The sequence below is a fragment of the Porites lutea genome, chromosome 3 (genome assembly GCF_958299795.1).
Source record: "Porites lutea chromosome 3, jaPorLute2.1, whole genome shotgun sequence".
In the NCBI taxonomy this organism is placed as follows: domain Eukaryota; kingdom Metazoa; phylum Cnidaria; class Anthozoa; order Scleractinia; family Poritidae; genus Porites; species Porites lutea.
Genome location: NC_133203.1, coordinates 45,539,480 through 45,563,410, shown reverse-complemented (window position 1 = coordinate 45,563,410; position 23,931 = coordinate 45,539,480). Strand labels below are relative to the sequence as shown.

Genomic DNA, 23,931 nt, shown 5'->3' with positions numbered 1-23,931 from the left:
CACGACATAAGTTACCTTGAGGCCCATGGTTCCTGGAAGGCCTGGTTCACCTGGCTCACCACGTCGGCCCTAAATGTGCAAAACAAATATTATTTTCATTTAACATTATCATAAAAAAAATATTTTTTGCAGAAATTTTTAACGGACTAGAGATCTTCACGTCAACTGAAAATAACTGATTACAAACAATAGTCTGCTCGTGCGCAATGGCGAAAAATGTCGCGAACGATCAATCACGCCCCCTGAGTATTCGTTACCCTGGTCCAGCGGAACGTTATACTTGGTACCAAACAAAAGGATCACAGCGTCTGGGAACGGGATTGGCGGACAATATGCTTGTGTCGCGGGCTTCACGGGACAACAACGGGCCCGATTTCACCTCCCCCCCTCCAAACACAAAACAAAACAAAACAAACAAACAAACAAATAAAGAAACATAGTGGAAAAAGAGCCAAATAAATAAATGAAATAAAATACAAAAATGAGAAAGCAAAACAAGCGTGGTGTTTGATTCTTCAAAACAATTATTGGCTCGGTGACTTTTTTAATAAAGAATTGTTGTTAAATTTCCAACAGATCTCGAGACTGAATGATTATGAAATAGGAAAGTAAGAATTATTTATGAAGTGAACACGTTCTCCAACCTCGCTCCCAGGTTCTCTCCCCTACCTGTCACCCCGTGGGGCCCCATGGGGACGGCTAGGAGAGTACCCCGGGAAGGAGATTGCACGTTCCCGTCGTTCCAATGATCCTTCGATCGTTTCTTCATTGTAGATGTGTTCTAATGGTACGAATTAATCTCCGAATTAACGGGATAAAATAACCTAGTTATATTAACAGGTATTCCTTTGAACGTATGGATGTAAATTCTATAAAAGATTATTAATTTTACCATATAATACTTACATCTCTTCCTGTATTTCCTTCTTTACCCTGCAGTCCTCTCGCACCTCGGTTACCCTAGCAACACAAAATAATACTTGCGATATATTAAAAGTATTCCTCTCAACTGTTTCTTTTTTAAAGTAAATTACTTTGGTAATAATTCTGAAACGAAAGCTAGTAAGCACTACAAGTAGTATTGAATCTGGAGATGAAATCTTATAAAAAAAGAGAGTCCATTCAAATGAAAGGTACTTTACTTACAAGTACTTTCCTGTGGTATTGATTACTTAATGCTGTGATTCCAACTTTTGAGTATGTGGAAGAAATCCTGAAGTGTGACTGATCCTATAAACGTTACTGAGTACTTCTTTCCCGTGGTACTGTTTATTATGCTGTACAAGGTGGTTCTAACTTTTGAGTCTGTGGATGAAATCCTGAAGTGTGACTGATCCAATAAAAGTTACTGAGCAGTACTTTCCTGTGGTAGTGGGATTCCCCCTTTACAGATGGCCGGTGCGCAGTGTTCTCAGCAAGTTTTCCACCATACCTATAAATTCTAACCGTGATGTGGCACTAAAAATGTCAATCGAGTTTAAACAGTGTTACCTTTGCCCCTCGCGGTCCCTCTTCGCCCGTATCACCATCTCGGCCTGGTAAACCCTGTTAACAAATATGTAATTGGTTTTATCAACTAAGTTGATGAAGTAAATTCTCCATACTTTGGCAAAAGCTGACAGGCGTTTCAAGCGCTAGACCGAAGCACCCCTTGCACCATCTCTTACAGTTTCTCTTAGAAACTTATCTTTAACTTTTTATTTCTCTTCGCGTTCGTCACAACGCATCCTAATCTTGGTGTTCCTGTGGTACAAAGCCACAAATTTTCAAGGTATCGTGGGCGACTGCCGATAAGGCGCCCCCAATGATTTTATCAGGGGCATCTCGGCCGGGAAACTGGACTCCTTTCGACTCGATTTCGATTCCGTAAGTGACGAACGCGGATCCGTAATTGATTATTATCTCTAGTTATATTTATCTATTTGGCTCCGATGAGTGTAAACGTTTTGTGTAGTGTCCTCTTAATTCACCCACTTGTCACGATTTTGATTTCAAAAGCAGGCACAGAAATAACATGTTCCCAAGCAATTCCATAACTAGTTTAACTGTATATTTTTTTGCTCTCGATCGGTAGCACGTGACTTTAGATTGTACAGTTCAGTCGGTCACAAAAATTTTGAACTTCGTGTCGAAGTTTTTTCGCGTAAATTCTGTTTTCCTAGTTTGTAGTTTGATGCAGTGGCGCAAACGTTGTTAATCTTCAAGTATTAACGATGTATTTGCTTCTGAAGGACGGTAAAAAGAGCGAAATGAGGCAACTGAAAACTAGAAATTTGCGCCGAGCGATAATCTCATATGTAGCTTCCCATCGATGTGCATCACAGAAGGAAATATATTGTTTTTATCACTCGTTTCTTTACCGATAAGTCTAATCTGACAAAGTTATAAAAACAATATTCTACGGAAATATTATAGAATTAAATGCAATTTTTATATAAAAGAAATGTAAGCAAGGAACCTGCTACCAGCATTTTGTTTCCTCAGTGTATATCATATGAAGTTCTTAAGGGAAACTTTTCTCTACTTAAGTAACTGTACATCCATTTGCAGAGAAATAAAAAGAATTTAGGTAGGAAAAGTTAAATTAAAAGCCCTACAAAGGAGAAGAATATCATATCACCTAAGGAGGTCTATTGTAATTGAAAGAAACTTATTTGGTTTCCTTACTTCCCATCCTTTAGGTCCGCTAAATCCCGTGGCACCCGGCATGCCTGGAGGTCCCTAGGATTATATAAAAAATAACTATGTCAATAGTGCTGAGGTAGATACGAAAATCTGAGGGTATGGAAAATAATGAATTTGAAGGCTCTTTTGCAATTGAATTAGACTACGAGTAGTCCCCATTTTTCCTCAGGAATAGTAGAGCGAGCGAATTACCCCATGCGAGAAAGGCGAAAAATCTCTCTCTCCCTGCCGCGTCTTGCCTTTCTCGCGAGGGTTGATATTCACGCGCGCTCGCGTTTCGCTCGCTTGCGGAGAGGTGGCCGTCAGTAGAGTTTTAACGGAGTTCAATTACTTTGGTAAAATAATGGGGTGTGGCCGGGTTTAAGGAAAGTTGTGATTAACGAGAAATGGATAAAATACTCGGATTAATATAAGAGTGTGAGGGGAAAATGATAGTAATAAAAAAAATCCTCCTTACAGCGGGACCGGCATTGCCTGCCCGACCATCATCACCGGTGTAACCCTAAAAGATAAATACAAATTTAAATGAATGGAAATATGCACTTAATTTTTTTTGAAACCTAAAGATCCGTGTCTTTGATTGGTCTAGAGATCATTACATCACTTTCAAATAACTGCGTACAGATAATGGTCTGGTCATGCGCAGTTTGCACTGCCAGCGGATCTTCCCCTCCGTGTTTTCAAAATAAAACACGAACACTAGTTGAATGATAAAAAAGTATTGGATTAATTTTGCAAAATAACGCGATTTTTCCGAGCCTTAAGAAATTATAAAAGCGCCTAAGAAATTAGAAGAGCGCTGCTAAATTGGATCAGGTCACGAGTTTCAAGGGTAGTTGAAAAGTAGCACTTTTCTTAGGCGCATCCTTTACTTTACACGTGTCTGGGCCTTACAAGCTGATAGTTTCTTTAAAATAATGTAAAATAAAATTCTAAAGAGCGAGCATTAAAATCAAGGTAAGTCATGCATCAAAGTTATTCTATCGCCCTTCAAAAAAAAAAAAAAAAAAAAAAAAAAACCAATTCAGGGAACCCCACCCTACGACCACTCAACTCCCATTTGTACCCATGGGCGAAGCTTGGAGATTGATGAAGGGGCTCGATCTGAGGAAAAACCTTACCAAATTGTGCTTCTTAGCTGCAGGTGACATGCGTCTGAATTGCCGTGTAAGACACTTGAGCTTAGTGAGCGATAGAAAATCTTTATTGCTGTCATAATATTTATCATTACCAGAGATTTAGCACGCAAAGTCAAATGAGAGGAAAGGACTGAACCCTACTTCCGTTGCTCAATTTCCTGTTCCACCATTGGTCAATTGTGTTTTTGATTTCGCACTATTGTCAGTATCAAGATAGCCCCGTTCGCTTTGCTAATCTTCCTATTTGCTGTGAAACACCCGCTAAGTCTGTTGTAGCGTGCTAGCAAGCTCCCTGGAGCGCTCTGATGGCACCGCCGTCAGAGCGCCCCAGAGAGATTGCCAGTTGGTTAAGGGTGTTGCTGAACTCATTAAAAAATGCGAGCCTAGGAAAAAAGTTAACAAGTTGTTTTTCTACATGTAACATGAACATCCTTTCTAAATCGCTTTGTAAATTTAAAAACATTCTTACGTGACTTATTTCAGACAAGTTGGACATCCCCCACGCCTCCTCCTTCACCCACAACTTGTAGAGAACCGTTTTTCTGACCTCAATCGAGTTTCACTTCATTTGAAGTAGGGTTCAGCTGTGTTTATTTTTTCTCATACCGTTATTGTTATTAGTTACCTGTGCTCCAGTATTTCCTGTTTTTCCAGCACTACCAGGTGACCCTCGATCTCCCTATAATATTTACAGCAAAAAATAAATAAAGAGATAATAAATATATAAATGAACAAGAATAATGATTGTAAGTAATGCCACTTAATGGCCGTTTTCACACTAGGGACGGATTATCTGTTGGATAATTCGCGTCAGACGGATAATCCGTCTTAACGTGAAAAAGAAACGGTTTTAATTTTGGACGAATGATCCTCTCTTTATCCGTTAATTTTGACGGATTTTGAACAAGGATGGCCGTTTTTAAGCTAGAGACGTTAAAGTCGTCTGAGACGTTAAAGTCATCTTAAGACGACTTTAACGTCTAGTATAAAAACGGTAAATAAGGCAGACGACTTTAACGTCTTCCGTTATGTGCGTCCGAACGACGCACTTAACAGACGACTTTAACGTCTCAGACGTTAAATGCGTCCAGACGACTTTAACGTCTCTAGCGTAAAAACGGCCGATCATCCATCTCTAGTAGTGCGAAAACGGCCATTGCGATAAGTTTGACTAATCGCTAATCATTTTAGACAAGCTAGGATACATAAAAAAGCCACTCAAAGGATGTATACTTCTTTTTGATGAAAGAGAATCTGTTCATTTCCAAAAACGTACGCTTGTTCTAAGTAGAGGTGAGGATGTTTTGAGCTTTGCAATTCGTCGAATGATTAATAAAACAGTTTAATTATTGTTTTGACTTACCCGAATGCCGGGTCTGCCTTGCTCACCTATTTCTCCTGGGCTTCCCTGAAGAAACAAAATTCCACCCTCTATGTTCATCAAGTTGAAATGTCATTGACGATAGTTTGTTGTTTGACCCGGGGGTTGGGGGGTGGGTATTCAACAAAGTTTCATACGGGGAGACTCCGCCCCCCAGGTCCAACCCTTTAACATCTTATACATCATTTTTGACAGAAAAGCTGGGTGCTACTTTGGTATACCTTTCTTTGATAAATGGTATCCCTTTCACATACCTAGTTTAGAACTTTGGATCCTTTTTAACTGCTGTAAATGCCCTTTCTTATAAATATGAATGAATGGATGGGTAGGGAAGGCGTGGTCGCTTGACGAACGGTTGATTGAACTCAAATCCTTCACTCCACATTTGGTTAGTAAATTTTAGACGACCGACCGATATTCTAGTAAGGACAATCGTTAGCACATGTATTCTTTTTGACGAATAGGTTACGAGATCGAGGTAGAGTTTCTTGAAATTAATAGATGGCCACTTATTAAGAAAAGAGCAATTGGACTTATTTTGGTTGTAGCCAATTTTCTTTATCACAAACGTTTTTTTTTTAATTATAATATTAGCATACCCTTGGGTACATGTCCACACGACTTGAATTCACAAAAACGTCGTTCTTTCGTCGAAGACAAAATACAACTTAATTTGCACTTCTAACATGCCGTATTTAATGGCTGCTTTAGATTTTTTTTAAAGCATCACTGATTGATTAGTTTATCTTTTCCTCAGAAACTTCGTAAAAATGATTGATTAAAGAGGATGCTATTGCTTGGTTCTTGTTCAAAACGCCTGCTCGCTACTTAATACTGTCACGCAAAGAGGGTGAAAATGTTATAACCAGTCAGCTTGCAGAATTCGTTTGTGGGTTTCTACTAAAATAAATTAACCCTTTCACTGCCAAATGGGGCCAAAGGCAAATTTCGACCAAATTTCCACATTTCATTTCTAAAATTTTGACAAACAAATGGCATCATGTGAAAGTACAGGCAGAGAGCTTTCATGTGAATGGTCACATCATACGATTTCGTCTGCAGACTGAAAAGTTAGAGTCGCCTTACAAAACCCCATCAAGTACTCTGGCAATGAAGGGGTTAACATAGCTGTTAAGATGCATGATTTATACTGACATCATCTCCTTTCTCTCCAGCTATACCATCGGTACCCCTTTTGCCTTGTTGACCCTACAAATGATGAAAACTCACATCAGCTTAAAGAGAAGAAATAATAAGGGAAGCACATTGACTTGTAGCCTGCGTCGCAGGCGTAATTTAACCTCGGTAAGTAACGTCTGCGAAGCAGTGCCGAGATCCCTGTTCTACTTTAGGGCTCCAACGGAATCAACGAATTACCGGAAGGGAGTTTCGAATTTCCTTTCAATCTTACTGGCAAATCGACAATGGCTTTTGGAACAGATCATGGCGTGTACTCAAATCCTGGTACACAAGTGGGGGCCCACAACAAAGATTTCGGAGCTGTTTCGCAGAGGGACTTAACCAGAGTTTAGTTTCGTCTGTAGCGAGGGCTAATAGACTTAGAGAAAGAGATAAATGTTACATTTTTCCCATTGCTGTGTGCGTTGTGCCTTAAGGGGATAAAAGTGATGAAAAAGTGTTCCCATACATTTGTAAATAAGTGATTTCCTTCTTTAAAAACGTAACGCCATTTTCCGAGTCAAGCGAAGTTGACCTGTCGTAAATTTCCCATTTCCCATGCTACAGATTTTAGATATAAAGAATCATAAGGCGATTTAAAAAAAAGTAAATAAATGAAACCAAATGCAATTTCGCACCAATAAGTAATTTCGATATGTTAAAATTCAGACTTGGCACTGAGGCTTGGGGAAATAAAACAAAAGAAATCACCTTCAGGCTCAGCAATGAAAAATACATTTCTTTTGTTTTTTTTCCCAGAGCCCCAGAGCCATGTATGGAATTTAATATATAGAAATTGCGGGTATTGGTCTATTTGGAAGAATTTTTAAGACCTCACATTCTTTATCTCAGAAATCCAAAAATCTTCGAGGCTGCTTTTGGTTAATGAACCGCTAACTGGTGCCAATAAACTCGCTACAGCGAATAATACTAATTTGGGTTACTTACGGCTTCACCAGGTTTTCCCTCTGCACCACTGTATCCATGATCTCCTTGGGGACCTGGTGGTCCAGGTTCCCCTATGGCCCCTCGTTTACCTCTCCTGCCTGGCTTACCCTAAAAAATAAAAATCAAAGTCGTCAGTTGTTCCAAACGTGATAACAACTCGCATTTCTGCTTAAATTTGTTTGAAACGACGGCTAAGCTTGAATAGCAGTCTCATCACTTCTCAAAGTTATGAAGTGTATTTGGGCATTGCTTTGTTGCCATTCTTTAGGATGACACCTTAGATTGCCACCCCAGTGAGTACGGGAGACTGCAGCAGAAGCCGGCAAACATTAAAGATGAAAATAACTGCGCTGTTGTTTGCGATAGGAGATTCCTGGCCGTCCACAAGTGGTTACACAAATCAATCAGAATGGTATTGGTCAGTTATAACTCCAAAATGGTAGGAACGATTGAACGGTGTCCACACACGGTTAAGTCTGAAAAAGCTGTCACAAAATGCTACGATATATCAAATGATGGCAAATTCATTGTTAGAAAAAGGAAAAACAATGAGACAATATTTTTGAACACAGCTTAAACAATAGTATACCCTTCTTCCGCTGACCCCGCGGCCACCAGGAGCCCCAATGTTTCCACGGCTTCCCTAGAAAAGATAGAAGAAAATTGGATTAGTCTTTTGCCAGTCATTGGAAATGTGGCTCTTATTAAGGCTATGTTCACACGATACCGGATACCTATTCGGGCTGACAGGAAAAGCTATCTGGCTTAGCGTTGGCCCGGGACCGGAGCGAGTCGTTCACACACATTGAACATGCGCCGGAATGGTTGGCGGAGAGGGTTTGGTGCACTTAATTCCAGTCTTCACTCCTGAATATTCACTTCCGTCTAAGTTGGTTCCAGTCCCCGCTCCTACTTAATCACTTCCTCTACGGTCCGAACACTGCAAGTTTACACTGCACCAAAGTGTGGCACAGAACCTATCTGATAAGTGACGCACCAGAGATCGGGGCGGCGCAGCTCCCCTCCGGGCCGTTACATACAGAAATCGCGCCGACGTGTGAACAGAAACCCTATCCGGTGCGGTTTTCGTGCTGGCGCAAAAGCAACCCGTTATAGTGTAAACATAGCCTAAAACTTGAAGTATGGCTTACAGCTGATCCTTTTTCTCCAGTTGCTCCCCTTTCTCCTGGTTTTCCTGGGGCGCCCTGTGGTAAAAACAAATTTTGATGATGAGACGCAGCTGGCTGCAAGGGAGACTAGCATTTTTATAAACAAAAGTGAAAGTTACCTGGTCTCCTCTTCTTCCAGGATCTCCCGGCTGACCAGGATTTCCCTGCAAAAAAAGTAAATGAGCATTAAATTGATCAAATGATGCTCAGCCATCTACCACAATCTCGTCCCGGAGTCTTCTTTACCGTTATTCCTCGGAACTGACTAAAGGGGTTCCAGTCCCTTGAAACGAGATTGCTGCTACTGCAGCTTCAGCATCGGCGCGTGTACAAGAACGAATGCGTGATAGTAAGGGTTGTATCAGCCAAGTCTCGTTGCTTTGTTAAGCTGTCACGGTATAAAGATCCGTCATATAAAAACATAGCCATCCAAGTCGTCTAAAAGGCTAATACTCCGTTTATATGGAGAAAAGTTGTCCTGGGTAAAATGGTCACTCGCCTACCCTGGACGAGCCAACTTTTCTTACCTTTACTTACAAAACGTGGCGAACCGTTTACAAGAGAAACAAAAAGTTGACTCGGTTAGAAGTGTGGCGCGCCTAGCCTGTTTACCCTTTTGTGATGGCATTGTCACTCTCCTAGCCGGGCCAACTTTGGGTCACCCAGGCGGGTCCACTTGGAATGACTTGGTCCAGGCGAGACAATCAGAGTAAGCACACGCACTGTTAGCTCGGGCAAAGGGGTCAACCTTTTTTCTCATATCAGCGCTCGCTAAAGTTGACTTGGCTATGGGGGTGACCCATCTACCCGGGGCAGATTTTCTCCAAATAGGGTCTAGATGGCAGAAGTGGGCAGATTCGTCGTCAATGATTTTAACACACGCTTCGATTGGGATCCCAGCCAAACCTCTGCAAACTAAGTGAACCAACAAGAATACGATAGGATATTATAACAAAAAAAGAAATTCTACCCCGGAAAGATCTTATAGTCAAACCCCGTTAATAAGAGCACTGAAGGTGTCAATGGAAGTGTCCGCATTAACAGGGTGTTCGTATTGAGCAGGTGTCTGTAAAGAGGGGTTCGACGGTATTTATGATTCAGGAGCTCCGTGTGCGTTAACTGAAAGAAAACTGCATCTGCCAAATAGACGTTATTAACGTTGTACATGTGCTTGGACTCAACAGAGGACTAACTAGTTGGCCACCTGTTGTTGACAAAGAAGGGGTGTTGGAGAGGGTAACGCCTCCCTCAAAAATCTATTCATGTCGTGGCAGGCCATAACAGTCTGCTCGAAAACACTAGACAGTGCAACAATCATTCTACGTCTAGCCTGGAGTGAAATATCAAGATGTGATTACTAACGTCTGCTCCTGTTTGTCCAGCATCACCAGGAGAGCCCATTGGTCCTGTAGAGCCCTATAAAGGAGAAAGGATAAAAAGAATTGGCACTGAAATTCAACATCACACATGAAAACAAGAAAAAAAAAACAGATAAAGAAGATACATCATCCATTGACCATGTACCTCCATGAAACGTGGGACTCCAATGGGAAATGGAGAAGCAGGGAGACAAATAATGGCGGGGCTAAATTTGGTTTCAGATTGGCAGTTCTAGTTGGGACTATCTCAGCGATCATGTGATCACGATCACGTTCATCTCCATGAGGTGTGTTTCTGATTCTGTTTTCAGATTGTGAGGTCAATTGAATGTGGTCGCCGATACAGGTCCTACACAAAATTGTGGTCTTGAGATGGAATGAATAAAATGATAAATTATTTTATAGATGGAGTGTATTTCTGAGGGTCTAAACACATGCTCTGAACCCATACTGTTTTAGGTAAGACCTCATTGGAGCATTTAGTCTAGCTGACCTAGTTACTTGAAAAGGTGACCGAATAGGCCTTATGTAATTGTCGGTCAACTTTCTGTAAACACGAAAATAGTTCGCTTTTGGAAAATTTTGTTAGCAGGAACTGAAAGAAGCGACTTTAACGGCGACTTTAAATTGTATGAGAAAAACTACTCTTGTCACCCAGTCACGCTTGAGTGTCACAGTTAACGGGTGGCGAATGGTACCTCGAAAAACGTGAGTCTCGGAAAAATTTGGCAGGATCTCGAAATCTCGGAAACGTTTTTGATAAGTCTCGAAGTCTCGTTTTTTCATGGTTTTTTTACTTTTTTTGAGTCTCGAAACTTTTCGCCAAGGAGTCGCGGGCTCGGATTTCGAACTAGGTTCTCGGAGTCTCGGCGAGTCTCGGATTTTACCATTCGCCACCCCTTAGTTAGATTCTATGCAGCGTCATAAAAGCGCCGCACTCATCAGCCCGACTATCAAATACTTATGAGATCATCCTTGCAAGTGTAAAAAATTTTGCAGGTCAAATCATGATATGATGATATAGTTCTCCACGTTTTTACGACTGGTAAATACTTACGGCATCACCCTTGTTTCCCTGCCGCCCGTCAACACCAGGAGCCCCGGGTGATCCATCTTCTCCTTTTTCTCCTTGCGGGCCATCGGGACCTGTGGGACCAGTCCTTCCTCTACGACCTTGAATGCCTTGAGGTCCTTGATTTCCTTTGGCACCAATGGCTCCACTGGCGCCAGCGACCCCACTTGCACCCGGAAGTCCCTAATATAATTCATTAAAATACATGAGACATGAACACTCTTGCATGGCATATTTTATAATTAATTTGACCTTGTGGCGCTTTTTTCTGAAACAATTTCATTATCTGAAACGGTTATTGAAATCACAGACTTCACGCGCGTCCCCAAACGATCATTTTTATTTCTACAAATGTGGAAAGCAAGTTTTGTATACGTAGCGAAACGTTGCTTAGCGGTACTTTATACAACAAAATAACAAATAAAAAGTCAAAATACGAAAAAAAACTTACAAAAGCTGCAAAAGCGAACGAAGCAAACGAGAACTAAGGCGTAAAAAATCTCCAATCGGAATCATGTGGATGAGAAAATAGCTGAAAAGTTTCACCAGGTCTGAACCAAGCAGAACGTAGAACTGATGTGAAATTACAAGATAAACAAAATATATGGTAAACAAAAACATCTAGCGCAAAAGGAACAATGATCGCGAACAATATACGACAAATAAACCGAAAGGAACACACACACACAGAAAAAGATCTACAATCTTGGACAAAACTGTTGAGAAAATTGTATACTTGGACAGCATTTTTCTAAACATCGTAGCTGTACTGGTTCTTCCCTCTCCCCCTTCCCCTGAAAGCAATGTTGTTGTGTATTCAAACGAAAGCCTGATGCCTGGGCGTTTGTGGGAAGCAACATTGAATTGGGGGAAGGGGTTTTCTTTCCGCAAAGGCTTCGTTTTGGAAATAGTTTTGTTGCGTAGGAAAGTGGACATGATGGGGAAAACTTTCTAAAGTAGTTTTGTCCGGGATTGTAGAAACAAGGCGACGATAGGCGAATTAAAAAAAAGGTACAGTTTACAGTCATTGCATTGTATGATTTCCAGGGAAGCCAAATTTTTTTCACTAATTCCTTAGGTTTTGGTTAGTGTTTATTAAAAAAAATCACTATTCTTTCGTTATTCTTTTAACATCGATATTTACCGATTCATCACTTTTTGGTTGTTTTTTTTTTTAGAAAAGCAATTCAGATATTGTGAAACAACAACTCAAGGATATGAGGCTAAAAGTAAACACCACCATCCAGCCTGTGTTTGCCAGCCGAAAAATTGAACAAGAACTGAATGTGAAAGTAGCAAAGCCACCGATCGTAACTGAACAGTGTGTAGTTTATAACTTCCAATGTGACCTGTGTGATGGAGGCTATGTAGGTTACACACGCGGACATTTACTCAGTTGTGTAAAAGGACATAAACAACAGTCCTCCGCCATTGCCAAACATCACAGGAACGTGCATGGGACGATCCCTCAGGAACTGCTGAAATGTTTCGAAGTGCTTAAGAAATGCAAGAACAAATTTGACTGTTTAATGCACGAAATGGTTTCATAAGAACCTTAGAGCCAAATCTCAACGTGCAACCAGACTCCATTAGTGCGAAAGTATTTTCATTATCTTCGCCCACTAACCTATGCCACTGGTATTAGTATTACAAGGGAATAAAGGGAGATGTAAAGGATCGACCATAATTTTCGCACCACATCGCTTTAAATGCTGTAATTTGCATGATCAAAAAAATTTTTCCTGGATAATTTGTTCGTTTTTGCCGTTTTATGTTTTTTTTTAGAAATCGTTATGATAATACAAACTCACTGCTGGGCCCTCGGCTCCTTGCGGTCCAGCAGGCCCCTCTGGTCCCTGCAAACAAATTAACAACAAGCAATTCAGAAAAAATATACCGGTATGCATAGTAATTGCGGGCGACAACATACCGTCATGCGAGTTTCGACCTTCTACACCTCGTAATCTGAACACGCGTGTGTTGAACATCTGTCGCGAGAAACCTGCACAAAGCACTCACTGCGTTGGAGCAAGAGCGTTTGATCTTAGATCGTTGTCACCCGCACTCCGTAACCTATGGTTATTACTAGTATAATGAGATAAAAGGGTGATATCAGGGCTGGTTAGATGCGCTCTTGATGATACCATTCCGCCCTAGCTTAGTCCTTAGGGGTTCTCTCTTTCTACGTTTTCCGTTCAAAGTATGGGAAAAGGTGGGTGATATTAGAAACCCTCACGTCGAAGCCCTCTGCTGTTAGCTACACTTTCGTGCAAGGGTGGTGGTGGTGGTTTCAGCTTTTCTGTTGTGCTGTCACTACTTTATTTCGTACGTTATATGTACAAGCTTTCCAAAGTTAAAAGGATAGAAGTGCTGGGATGAAGGGATTTTAAAACATCTGAGATATACATTATCAAACGGAACATTACTTACTATGTTTCCAGCTTCACCAGTTTCACCAGGTCTCCCTCTCTGTCCAGGTAAACCCTGTTTGAACCAGTAAAAGTAGTCATTTGAGTATTTTGTATTCAGAGGACATTTTATAAAACGGAGCAAAGCGCGGCGAGGGCAGGCTTTTTACATGGAGAATATCTGCATGTGCTACACGACCCCATAAGCCTCTTAATTTTAAACACCATAGTGTATAAATAATGGTATGTCTACTGACATTTTACAGAACAGAGCAGAGCACGAGGCCCTCGCCGCAATGAAATATGTCCATGGAGAACATCTTCATGCGGGAATGTAGTACGTGGAACGATAGGTGAGAAAACAATGAACAAAATAATGTAGGCTTAACGCAAGTTCGCCAAGGAGAAAAGTGCCGTAGCTCTCCACGCAAAAATCTCCATAGAGTTCCACGACCCCATAAGTTTCTTAACCTTAAACACCATGATGTATTTATAAGTAAAGGTACATCTTTCTTTAGTAAAATCCAACTAGTGGTGTATTATCAATGCTGCGTTCTGATTGGTTAAGCTACTACTAGGTATATATGTTATAGCCCACTAGTAGCGAAAAGCGGCGGTTTTGAAAACCAAAACAATGGCGGCTGAATCGCGTTTTGCTAGCTAAAGTTGTTTTGTCTTGATATTTTTGACCAACTAGATGGGTTTTACTAAAACAATTATTCCTCTCGCCCATTTGAGCCCGAGGAATAATTGTTAAATGGATGTCTATCTCGAAAGACACTTTTCCACGATACATAGAGTAAGTTTGAAAGATTCATAGAATTTTTATCTCAATACATGGGTCACCTCTATGATACGGACATATAGATTTCTCTTACTATCATGATCCTTTGTGCTGTCCAAAAAAGCCTTAACTGACAAAAGCGATTTTCTGGCCACCATCTAAAGTATGCTTAATGAATGCAGACTATGTAAAATCAGATTCCAATTTGCCCTGCGCAATTGCTCAGCCTTACTTCTTGGCTAGCTACTGAGAATGACTTACCTGTTCACCATCCACCCCAGCTCTTCCATTCTCTCCTGAAAGACCCTGCAAGAGGAGTATTGATAACAAAATCAACCTAATAATCAGTTGTTGCAAATGTTCAAAAGGTGATGAGACTGTGTAATTATGCTACCAAATTCACAGCAGTCAAAGTCAGCTAGCTTTATAAAACACCTTGACTCGCAAAACTCGCAGTGTATATTTAAATCGCCAGAAAGGGCTTGCCATAGAATACTAATAGAATTTTACAGAAGCATTCAAAAAATTTGATCTCGATTTCTATCGCTTGGAAGTTGTACCGCGTTGACTGTGTAACGTAACACATTTCTAGTACCTCTGACAAATGTTAATTATATTAGACCAGACTTAGACGGCATCATGATCAAGATATCATGGGAAGGATGCAAAATGGCTGTGGGTCCACCGGTTCAAGTGAGACCTTTCTTACAGTAAGTTAAAGTACATTCTGGTAAAAATGTGCTGATGTAAACAGGGTCTGCAGTATAAAGGTTCCCGAACCATGGAGTTAAGTTGGATTTTCAACAATATTATCAACTACTACTACCAAAATCCTTTGGAGTTTTGCTTTCTGGTGCAAGTTAAGGCTGTTGTTATTTAAACCTCGGTGGGATACCCAAATTTAAGCATGAAGGGAAAACGAAATCGATTCTGGTTGTCTTAGGGTGCGTTCCTTTGAAATGATCGAGATCAGGATCAGTGATCTGTGATCACTCGGATCATGGTAGATCAAACGAACCGACCAATCCACTCTGGACAAGGATTCATCGGTTCATTGGATCTGCCATGATCCAAATGATCTCGGATCACTGATCCTGATCCGGATTATCCCAAAGGAACGCACCCTTAGTAAAATGATGCCATCGTGCAGATGGCCTTTTCTGAGGCCTTAAGGCCAAACGTCGAACTTTTCATGAGACGAACCAAACTCCAATTTGAGTGGACCTAAATTAAGATCGTCTGCTGGATCTGACATCGAACCAAAGACGAGTCGAACCAATCAACTGAATCAGAAGAAAGCAATTTTAGCCGGCCATCGGGTGTTCTCCCGAACGAGGCTAAATATACAATATCATTCAAATTTTTAATATATTAGTTTACTTCGTCGCATGTGAAGATCGACGTTTGTCTCGTAGACGATCTTCAGACATTTTATCGGTCTGAAGCAGACGGATAGAATGTGTTGGACGATACAAGCTCATTCAGACGAACGTAACTGAGCCAAACGTCAAACTTTTCATGAGCTTGACTAACTTTGGTTCGTCTCATGAAAAGTTCGACGTTTGGCATAGGACTAAGCTGCTGGTTAGACACCCTATCAGGAGACCATAACCCGTAGCGAGCAACTTCCATGTACTCGTGTCACGGCTTCTTCACTGACCAATTTATTTTTAGAACGATTTTGGCGCAAAAAAACGCCCATCAGTGAAAAGGCCGTGACATAGGCATAGTATGGGAGTTGCTAACTCCAGGTTATGAGCTCCTGACGCTACCCAGTGTCTCTATTACCAGTCACTGGCTAACGCCTACATGCACTTTGATTTCGAAACTGCTGGCAAATAAAATTTTACATACCCTCGCGCCTTGGGCTCCTTTGTCACCTGGCTCGCCTGCTTCGCCTTGAGAACCCTAAAATATGACAGCAAGAAAAGACTAAATTTAACTAAAATGGCTATAAATACGTTTTTATATAGCTAGAAAATTTTTCCCCAACGGTGCACACTCTCATTGGTTATTTCAAGGTCACATGACATCTACAAGTGAAACTGTTTCGCGCCGAAATCTCTGAGCTGGCAACATTTGCAAAATCTATGACGTCAGACCGAAACAGTGCACTGTTACCCGCGAATGTTGACCTACCATCCCCTTATAGCGAGGTTTTTGCAGCTATCGAAAACTGCGAAATTGCTAGGTGGCTAAACGTTAATGAGCCATACATTCTTTGTAAAGTTTCGAGTTTTTCAAAGACAAATTCTTCGAAGCTACTCGGTATTATGAGCTCAAAATGTCACAATTAACTGAACTTGTTAATATGTTCTTTCAGTATTCAGAGGGGTTATTTTAATAGCTTGATTAGAGAATGAAAGTGTAAACAAAGATTCGCCTATTTAAAGAAAATGTGTCTTACCCGATCTCCTTTGACGCCTTGAAGACCACGTAGGCCCGAAGCACCGGGTGGACCCTAGAGGTAAAGAACGTTTTTGTTAGCAACATCGTTCAGCAGTATACACACTTACTGCGCAGGTGTTCTTTAATGACGTGAAAGGAATCTTGTCTTCAAATCATGTTCAATTTTTAAACAAACTTGTCAAAAAATATGGGTCCTTTTTAACCTAGGACGATTTTTTCCTTTCTCGCCTCACTATTGATTGTGGCTTAGTGTTCGTGTTGGTTAACTAATATCATGGTGTAACAATCAAACATATTGCAGTAATATTCCTTTCACTTATGTAATATAACCCCGTAATATAACCCCGATTAGTAACGTCTACGAATCGGCGAAGAGTCCCTTCAACCTGATTGGCAAATCAACAATGGCTTTTTTAACGGGCCAATCATGGCGCGTACTCAAATCCTAGTACATAGCTTGGGGGCCCACAACAGGGATTACAGCGCTGGCTGGCAGACGGACTCAGTAACCAGAGGTTTAGTTTCGTCTGTGGCGTAGGCTAGAGAATAGTTGATTGGAAAAACATACCGCCTCTCCCTCAAGTCCCGCGTCTCCAGGCTCTCCAGTGGCACCAGGCAAACCCTACGATATTAAATATGGAACACAGATCATAAACTAATTTCATATCCTAGTCAAGGAAAGGACAAGTTGAGGGTGAAAAAGAATTTCTCTTCCCTGTGTAAGGGAAGCTATTTACACGTATTTTTACACCTATCTCCATTCGTACTCTACTTTGTAAAGTCTGGATTTTTTAAAACGTTACTGCCACTTAGCCTGTTCCGTCCAGCAGTTTCCAAAGAAGCATGAATAAAAACTAAAAGCGCGTCCAATGCTTAATTTTTCTCTCTTCCCCTCCTTTCTTTCTCTTTGCTCTTTTTTCCTTTTCGTTTACTTGTGTGATTTTCAGACTTGCCACTATTGCCTTATTTCACTCAAATGGCTACAAATTTCGTTAGGTTCGTTTTCAAAAATCCGACCAGAAATATGTTTTACTGGTATTACCAAATTGAATAGTCTTATTCAAGCTAAAATAGTTTCAGTTAACTGCTTTGCAGAGAGTATTAAATAATACATCTATAAACTGCCGGCAATTGCAAACTAGAATATGTTGCTAATATTACTTACGTCGTTTCCATTTCGTCCAGCTTCTCCTGGCGGGCCTGTAGCACCTTGATCACCCTATTTCAATGAATAAATAAATATCTTGGTTTTAATTATTATATTATTTTAAAAACTGCATGCTGAGGTCTTAACTATGGGCAGCTCTTATCGCTTTCCTCTCCACGTCCCATCCTATTGGTGCTTCCCGTAGGAGAAGCAATTTTTTGGTCAAGTTTTTCTTTCCCCAGTTTACGTTTTTAACTTTGTCGGGAAAGAAAACCGACTAGAGTAATGTCAGGGGCGGATCTAGGGGGAGGGTGCAGGGGGTGCGCACCCCCCCCCCCCCCCTGAGATGACCTGCGGTTTTCTAATACAACTCGTATTCTGCAAAAAAAAAAAAACTATGTGGTTTATTGGTGTTGAAATAGAGCAAGAGACAAGTGCACCCCCTCCTAAAAAAAATCCTGGATCCGCCCCTGAATGTGATTCTTTTGTGATTATATATTAAAATTAGAAATTGATACTTGTAACGTGAAATAAATAGATTTTCCCAATTAATTATGTAAACAAAGTCTTTAGTGAATATACTGTATAAAATGATGATGCAACTGCATACATTTACGTGGAAACGTGGAATTTTGCCATAGTAACTTAAGCTAGACACATTTTATATTACAAACGGGAGTTTACTGTACAGGGGTTTTATGTAAATGGTGTACTAAGGACAGATGAAAAAATCTTAGTGCAGTTAGAATGTAGTTAGTTCCAATTTGATAGTAGGAAGTGATTATATTCGATCGTTGAATTGTAATAAGCGTCTGTAAAAATATACATGTAGTCCTCTTGATTGTTGAGTGTACCAGTGTATCGGATAGGGGCTCAGAAATCCCCATTACATCCGTTTTTATTTCTTTCGGCACCGGGTTCAAAATTACCACCTTTTCTCTTTAAGCTTCTTTGATAATTATTGGAGGTTTATTGCTAAAACAGTATTTTGAAATAATTCTTTTTCCTCTTACTACAGGCATTTACATGACGTTGTTTTGGAAAACTAGAGTTGAGTGTGGAGAGGTTGGATGGTGGTTACAGGTCACAATTACGGGTACAGGGTGAAGAGAAGTTAATTGTGACCCTGACTGCAGTTAAATTTTACAATCGATACAGCTTTTATCGACTATGAACTTGACCGATCTAACCGTCATGTGATTCTGTTACAAACCTGGTAAAGTATTATCCAATGCTCGGTGGGAACGAACGTTGCTCGAAGGACGACTCACTGGCAAAGCGTTCCGAACAAGGCACGAAGTAGCGCGTAATAGTAAGCCGATCTTGGTGTCTTCAGTTCTTTAAGTCTGCGGTATATACGTTGTGTAACAGAAATGCAACGCAATAACAGCGTAATCGAAAGGGTTTTTACAAGAGACCTTGGTTTTTAGTAGAGTTGTGGATGTTCCCACGACAAGCGGAACTCCTTTGTACTCTGTGTCACAGGTAAAGTTTTCCCAATAAAATTGTCAATATTCATTTTACGAGTTTTGATATTAAAAACTTACTGCTTCTCCTGGAGGGCCAATGGATCCCATCTCTCCTGCTTCACCTCGTACGCCCTGCAATAAAGGAATTCAAACACTTTTGTTTTTACAAAAAGACATGCAATTAACCCATTTGCCCCCTGAACCGCCCGAGATCCACGTCCCTTGTACTAATTGTGGCGTCATTAGTTTTAACAGCCAAGGCAAACTGTGTCATCTAACTTTTGAAGGAGGAAGACCATGCAAAAATTAGCAGGCTTCAGTCGAGGAAACCGAAGAAAAACGGGAAAATTCCAATGGAAATCTTGTTTCAAACCCATTTTCCCCATGGAAATAAAGCCTGGTTAATGCCCGGCTAAAGGACGGAGCGAGATAGCGAGAAGGAAGGATGTTGAGAAAAAGCGAAGGGTAAAAGTCGAGACTGCCGAGTAACTTTGAAACCTGCTGACGCCTGAACATCGGAAGCTGATATTTTGCATCCGGCTGCGAAGTGATTGACCTAAAAACCGCCTTTGGAGCAGTTTTGGCACGTTATAACCACACAGGAACTGCTCGACTAGCATCAGAACGTGTGTTTCGCAAAATTCATAGGGGCAAATGGGTAAAACAAGTAAAATAAGCGAGAGACCCCACTCACAGCATGAAACCAATAAAAAGTAACTGTCGAAAGTAAAATTAATCTGTGAGTCTGGTGATAATTATGGTTCACTTATTTAACCCTTTCACTCAGAGTAAATGGAGTAAATGATCGAATCTTCAAATGACTCTTTGTATCACTTTCACATTGTACTATTTTTTTTTTCAACAACATTTTGTAAAATTAAATTTGGAATTTTTATCTGATTTTGACTTTTCGCCGATGTAAGATAATCAGAATTCCGGAATCCGAAACAAGGGAATGTTTTGCTCATGAAAACTGTAAATCAGCCCGAAAAATGCGGAATCCCAATAACGATAGAAATCAGCAATCCCAGTTCCACTGACAAAAAATCAGGAGTCCAGTACCTTAAATCCGGAATCCACGGCGTGGAATCCAGGATCGAAGACTGTCTTGTTTTATTTTACACAAGGCGAGACTTTGGCCAGTTTTGGGAGTGAAAGAGTTATAATCATAGTTAGTAGCCTAACAAATTTACAGTCCTACCTCTGTTCCTCGATTTCCAGGAGGGCCCGATTTTCCAGGAGGACCCTAAAAATATATTTATTTTTTAAAACGTCAAACAGGAACAAACCACCAACTACATTATATTTCCTGTTCATACATAACACAAACTTCGAAAACTTGAGATCAAAGAAAAATGAAAGCAGATAAAATTAAACCATTTTGACATGTTGCTTACTCCTTGGTATGCCTTTTGTAACAAAAGGTGTTCTGAAATGATGAATATAATTTTATGAATTTTCATGTATTGTGACGAGGTATGAAGAAAAAGTGTTCTGTGTATTTTCCTCTGTGTGTTGTGTTTTTCATTGAACATCCCATGGTGTCAGAAGTTAAGGCGGCTGAATTTACCCCTTTACTGTGCAAGTCAACATCTTATATGAAGCCAATAAGTTTTTGAAGGGTCGCAAAAGCAGTTTAGGCAGGAGCCCATAACTCGGAGAGAGCAACTTCCATGCACTCGTGTCACGGACACTGGCATCGAGGTTGTCACAGTCAACGTTGTCTTATTACTTACAGTATCACCAGGAGGTCCAGCTATCTGTCGAATAAACCCGAGGGGTCCTTTAGAATCCTGGGGACGAATCTGAAAATGCAGAAAACAATATTAAAATAGAACAGATAACAGCCATTATTCCAAGAATATTTTTCTTCGGTTTTTATTTTCCATGTTTCCGAAAAAAGAAAAAAAAATTGAATTCTAGCAGGTATACAGCATCGAGATAATGACATCGACCTATCAGTTTCATGTCCACCTTTTAACAAAAAGAAATAAAGAGCACTCATGAAAATTTACAAGGTCACAAGATGCTTTCTGAAAGATTGCACCATCGCCGATGATATTTGCGATCGGGTCAAGATTTGCGGGATGAGGAGGATTTGCCTCTAACCTCGGCAGCTGAGAAGAAACCCAGTTCAAGCCGTGTAATGAGATATACATCCTATGATTGAATGGATACACTGTTGCAATCAACTTTCCAATCTTTGAAAGAGTACCACAGATACATTATAGACGATACAGTGTTATTACCTCTCCGATTAGGTTCTGGATTGGATCTGGATCCGGACCACCTCCTCCGCCCGAGGGCACTGCCAAAAGAGGACCAGGAGGGCCAGGTAAGCCAGGAGGGCCCGCTACGCCTGGTTCTCCTTTCTCACCAGAATCTCCGCTAGGGCCCTAAATAGGGAAATTTTGTTAATGACGGTTTACCCTTATCTCAGGATAAAGCAGTGAGTCCTTGAAATTTGTCCATGGATGTGTTGGTATAGATTTTATCAGCTTTCATCAAAGACTCAGTTAAAAATAGAGTTATTTTCTGTGGCTAGTGTTAGTAGACACTACAGTATAGAAAAACCGCCACAGAGGCTTGTGAATTAACACAGTTTAATCGTAGCCGCCCTAACACTCAGTAACACACAGCAACAATACTTTTTCCGCGCTCGCTCTCTCATTTAAAATGCCCCGGATGCAAGTCCCGGATGTGAATCTTCAACCGTTCAAGGCTTCCGCAAATACAAGGTCTTACTAGACGTTTTAGAAAGAGATCTGTTATTGCATAAGAATGACTTCCATTCTTCTTTGACTTCCGTTCTTCTTTTCCCTAGCTAAGCATCCACCGTAATCTTACCTTCGGTCCTCTGTATCCAATTGGTCCCTCTGAGCCAACAGGACCTGGCTCTCCCTACAATTATCAAAATAAAGTCAGCCTTCAAAAACCCTCTTTAAAGAAAACTCTATCGATATCGAAAAAGCCTTCAATTTCTTTCAAACATTAAACTAAATTAGCTTGTGCTATACTGTTGCAGCCGAGTTGACTTTTGAATAGTCATTCTGAAGACCACAACCCATGAGCAATGTGGCGAGTAATTGAAAGTTACTCTTAAATTTCCCCATCCCAACTCTATCTCGTCCTCGGTAACTTTACTTGGATGGTATGTATTACGTTACGTTACGTACGTCCAAAGGTAAATCATGTGACATGATCATAACGATATCCCACAAAGTGAAAATTTCGTCTTCAGTCCAAGCTCCCACCAACCTGGATTCAAAATTTTAGATTTTTATGATGCCGGGTATGAAGCTCTAAGATTTCCTTAACTTAACCAAATTAAGGGAGAAGGCGACAACTTTTAATCCCAGAGTCCATTATGGAGACGATAATTATACACTGTGGACTTAAAAGGTCAACTAATTACGGAGTGACGAAAAAAACCAGAGTAACTATTGCAGAATAAAAACGCTCCAGCTGTAATCTGGCGGTTTTTCACTTGAAAAAGGGGACTTACAGTTTTTGGCCTACTTTAACTTTGGCCGTCTTTGATGTTTAAGAGTTAGATTAAGGGGATTTGCACAATTAACGATTGATCGTGAACTTGTTTTGGATAGGTTCTTTCTGGTTTTTGAACTTCTTCTCACACCATGATATCTAAAACCTGCACTGAAAATTAAAAAGATCGGTTTCAGCCCCAAATTGTCAATTCAGCCCTGAAGACCAAAGTCTGATTCAGCCCTTCCTGGAGCCATTGGAACATAATTTAGGCCAAAACTGCTCAATCAAAAGGCTACTCTAGCCCACGCTTAGGCCCTTTTCAGCCCTTGGGACCAAATCAGCCCTTGCTAATTGGACTGTATTGGCTCTGATTTCAGGGAGCCAAATTAGACTCAAAAATAGGACTGTATTTTAATCACCGAAACGGCCCCATTTTTGGGGCTAAAGAGATCTTTCTGATTTACAGTGTGCTTTCTACCACTGAAGCTACTGAACTGAGATCTTAACGAAAGAGAAAAAGGTAAGTTTTAAAAAATCTGTGACAACATACCTTTTGTCCTTTGGGTCCTGGATCTCCGGGAAGCCCTATCTGTGGAGGCGAGTGTGTAAAAGCGGAGTTACAATTTTCATTTTATATTTTTTTAAAACTTGGCTTCTTCAAGGCACGATAAATGAAATCAAAAGCAATTCGAGCAAAAATGCGGAGAGAAAGAATCGAACTAGGTTTTTAACAACCTGTTAGGCTATAAAATTGCCAGTTAGACCCGCTCTATACAAGAACCTGTTTAGCTTGAATTTTGAAACAGGTTCTTATATTCTAAAATCTATAGAAATAACTTCTCTACACTTGGGCAAATAAGATAAGTCAACATTCAGGATCCTAAGAATATTTGAAAAATTTGTACTAATTACCGCTTCTGTTACAACCTGTTTAGGCTAACATTCTTACTCGCTACGAGAAATGCAAATCCATAACAATTAAAAGTGAGCAAAGGATACTGCCTCTTTTCAGTATTTTTTCAGAAGTATTTTAGCAAATGAAATTGAGATTTTTTTAGAATTTTGAAGCTGCAGAGTGAGTGTATGACATTACCCTTTGTGGTGGTGGAGGAGGCTGGTCGTCGGCTATCGAAAAAATAACACCAAAAGAGAAAATCAAGTTAGTTTATGAAATAAATTTGTAAGTATGATGTTTATAAGGCCAGGCAGTGAGGCGAATGAAACTAAATTTTCCAAGCTGTTACGTGGCTGGGGGGGGGGGGGGGAATTGGAA

At 40.5% G+C, this 23,931-nt stretch overlaps 1 protein-coding gene across 1 annotated transcript in view; it reads right to left on the bottom strand.

Moving 5' to 3' along the window:
• Positions 1 to 23,931, bottom strand: part of LOC140931256 (uncharacterized) — a 68,373-nt gene that overhangs the window by 37,651 nt on the left and 6,791 nt on the right. The window contains exons 3-30 of the mRNA XM_073381025.1: positions 23,752 to 23,783; positions 23,209 to 23,247; positions 22,017 to 22,070; positions 21,419 to 21,565; positions 20,906 to 20,974; positions 20,371 to 20,415; positions 19,248 to 19,301; positions 17,719 to 17,772; positions 17,122 to 17,175; positions 16,552 to 16,605; positions 15,999 to 16,052; positions 14,406 to 14,450; positions 13,383 to 13,436; positions 12,764 to 12,808; positions 10,938 to 11,135; positions 9,864 to 9,917; positions 8,621 to 8,665; positions 8,484 to 8,537; positions 7,922 to 7,975; positions 7,333 to 7,440; positions 6,361 to 6,414; positions 5,188 to 5,232; positions 4,450 to 4,503; positions 3,143 to 3,187; positions 2,668 to 2,721; positions 1,492 to 1,545; positions 907 to 960; positions 16 to 69 (exon numbers count right to left, since the gene is read on the bottom strand). Coding sequence (XP_073237126.1) covers positions 16 to 69; positions 907 to 960; positions 1,492 to 1,545; positions 2,668 to 2,721; positions 3,143 to 3,187; positions 4,450 to 4,503; positions 5,188 to 5,232; positions 6,361 to 6,414; positions 7,333 to 7,440; positions 7,922 to 7,975; positions 8,484 to 8,537; positions 8,621 to 8,665; positions 9,864 to 9,917; positions 10,938 to 11,135; positions 12,764 to 12,808; positions 13,383 to 13,436; positions 14,406 to 14,450; positions 15,999 to 16,052; positions 16,552 to 16,605; positions 17,122 to 17,175; positions 17,719 to 17,772; positions 19,248 to 19,301; positions 20,371 to 20,415; positions 20,906 to 20,974; positions 21,419 to 21,565; positions 22,017 to 22,070; positions 23,209 to 23,247; positions 23,752 to 23,783 — 1,727 coding nt within the window. The remainder of the gene's footprint in view (positions 1 to 15; positions 70 to 906; positions 961 to 1,491; positions 1,546 to 2,667; positions 2,722 to 3,142; positions 3,188 to 4,449; positions 4,504 to 5,187; positions 5,233 to 6,360; positions 6,415 to 7,332; positions 7,441 to 7,921; positions 7,976 to 8,483; positions 8,538 to 8,620; positions 8,666 to 9,863; positions 9,918 to 10,937; positions 11,136 to 12,763; positions 12,809 to 13,382; positions 13,437 to 14,405; positions 14,451 to 15,998; positions 16,053 to 16,551; positions 16,606 to 17,121; positions 17,176 to 17,718; positions 17,773 to 19,247; positions 19,302 to 20,370; positions 20,416 to 20,905; positions 20,975 to 21,418; positions 21,566 to 22,016; positions 22,071 to 23,208; positions 23,248 to 23,751; positions 23,784 to 23,931) is intronic.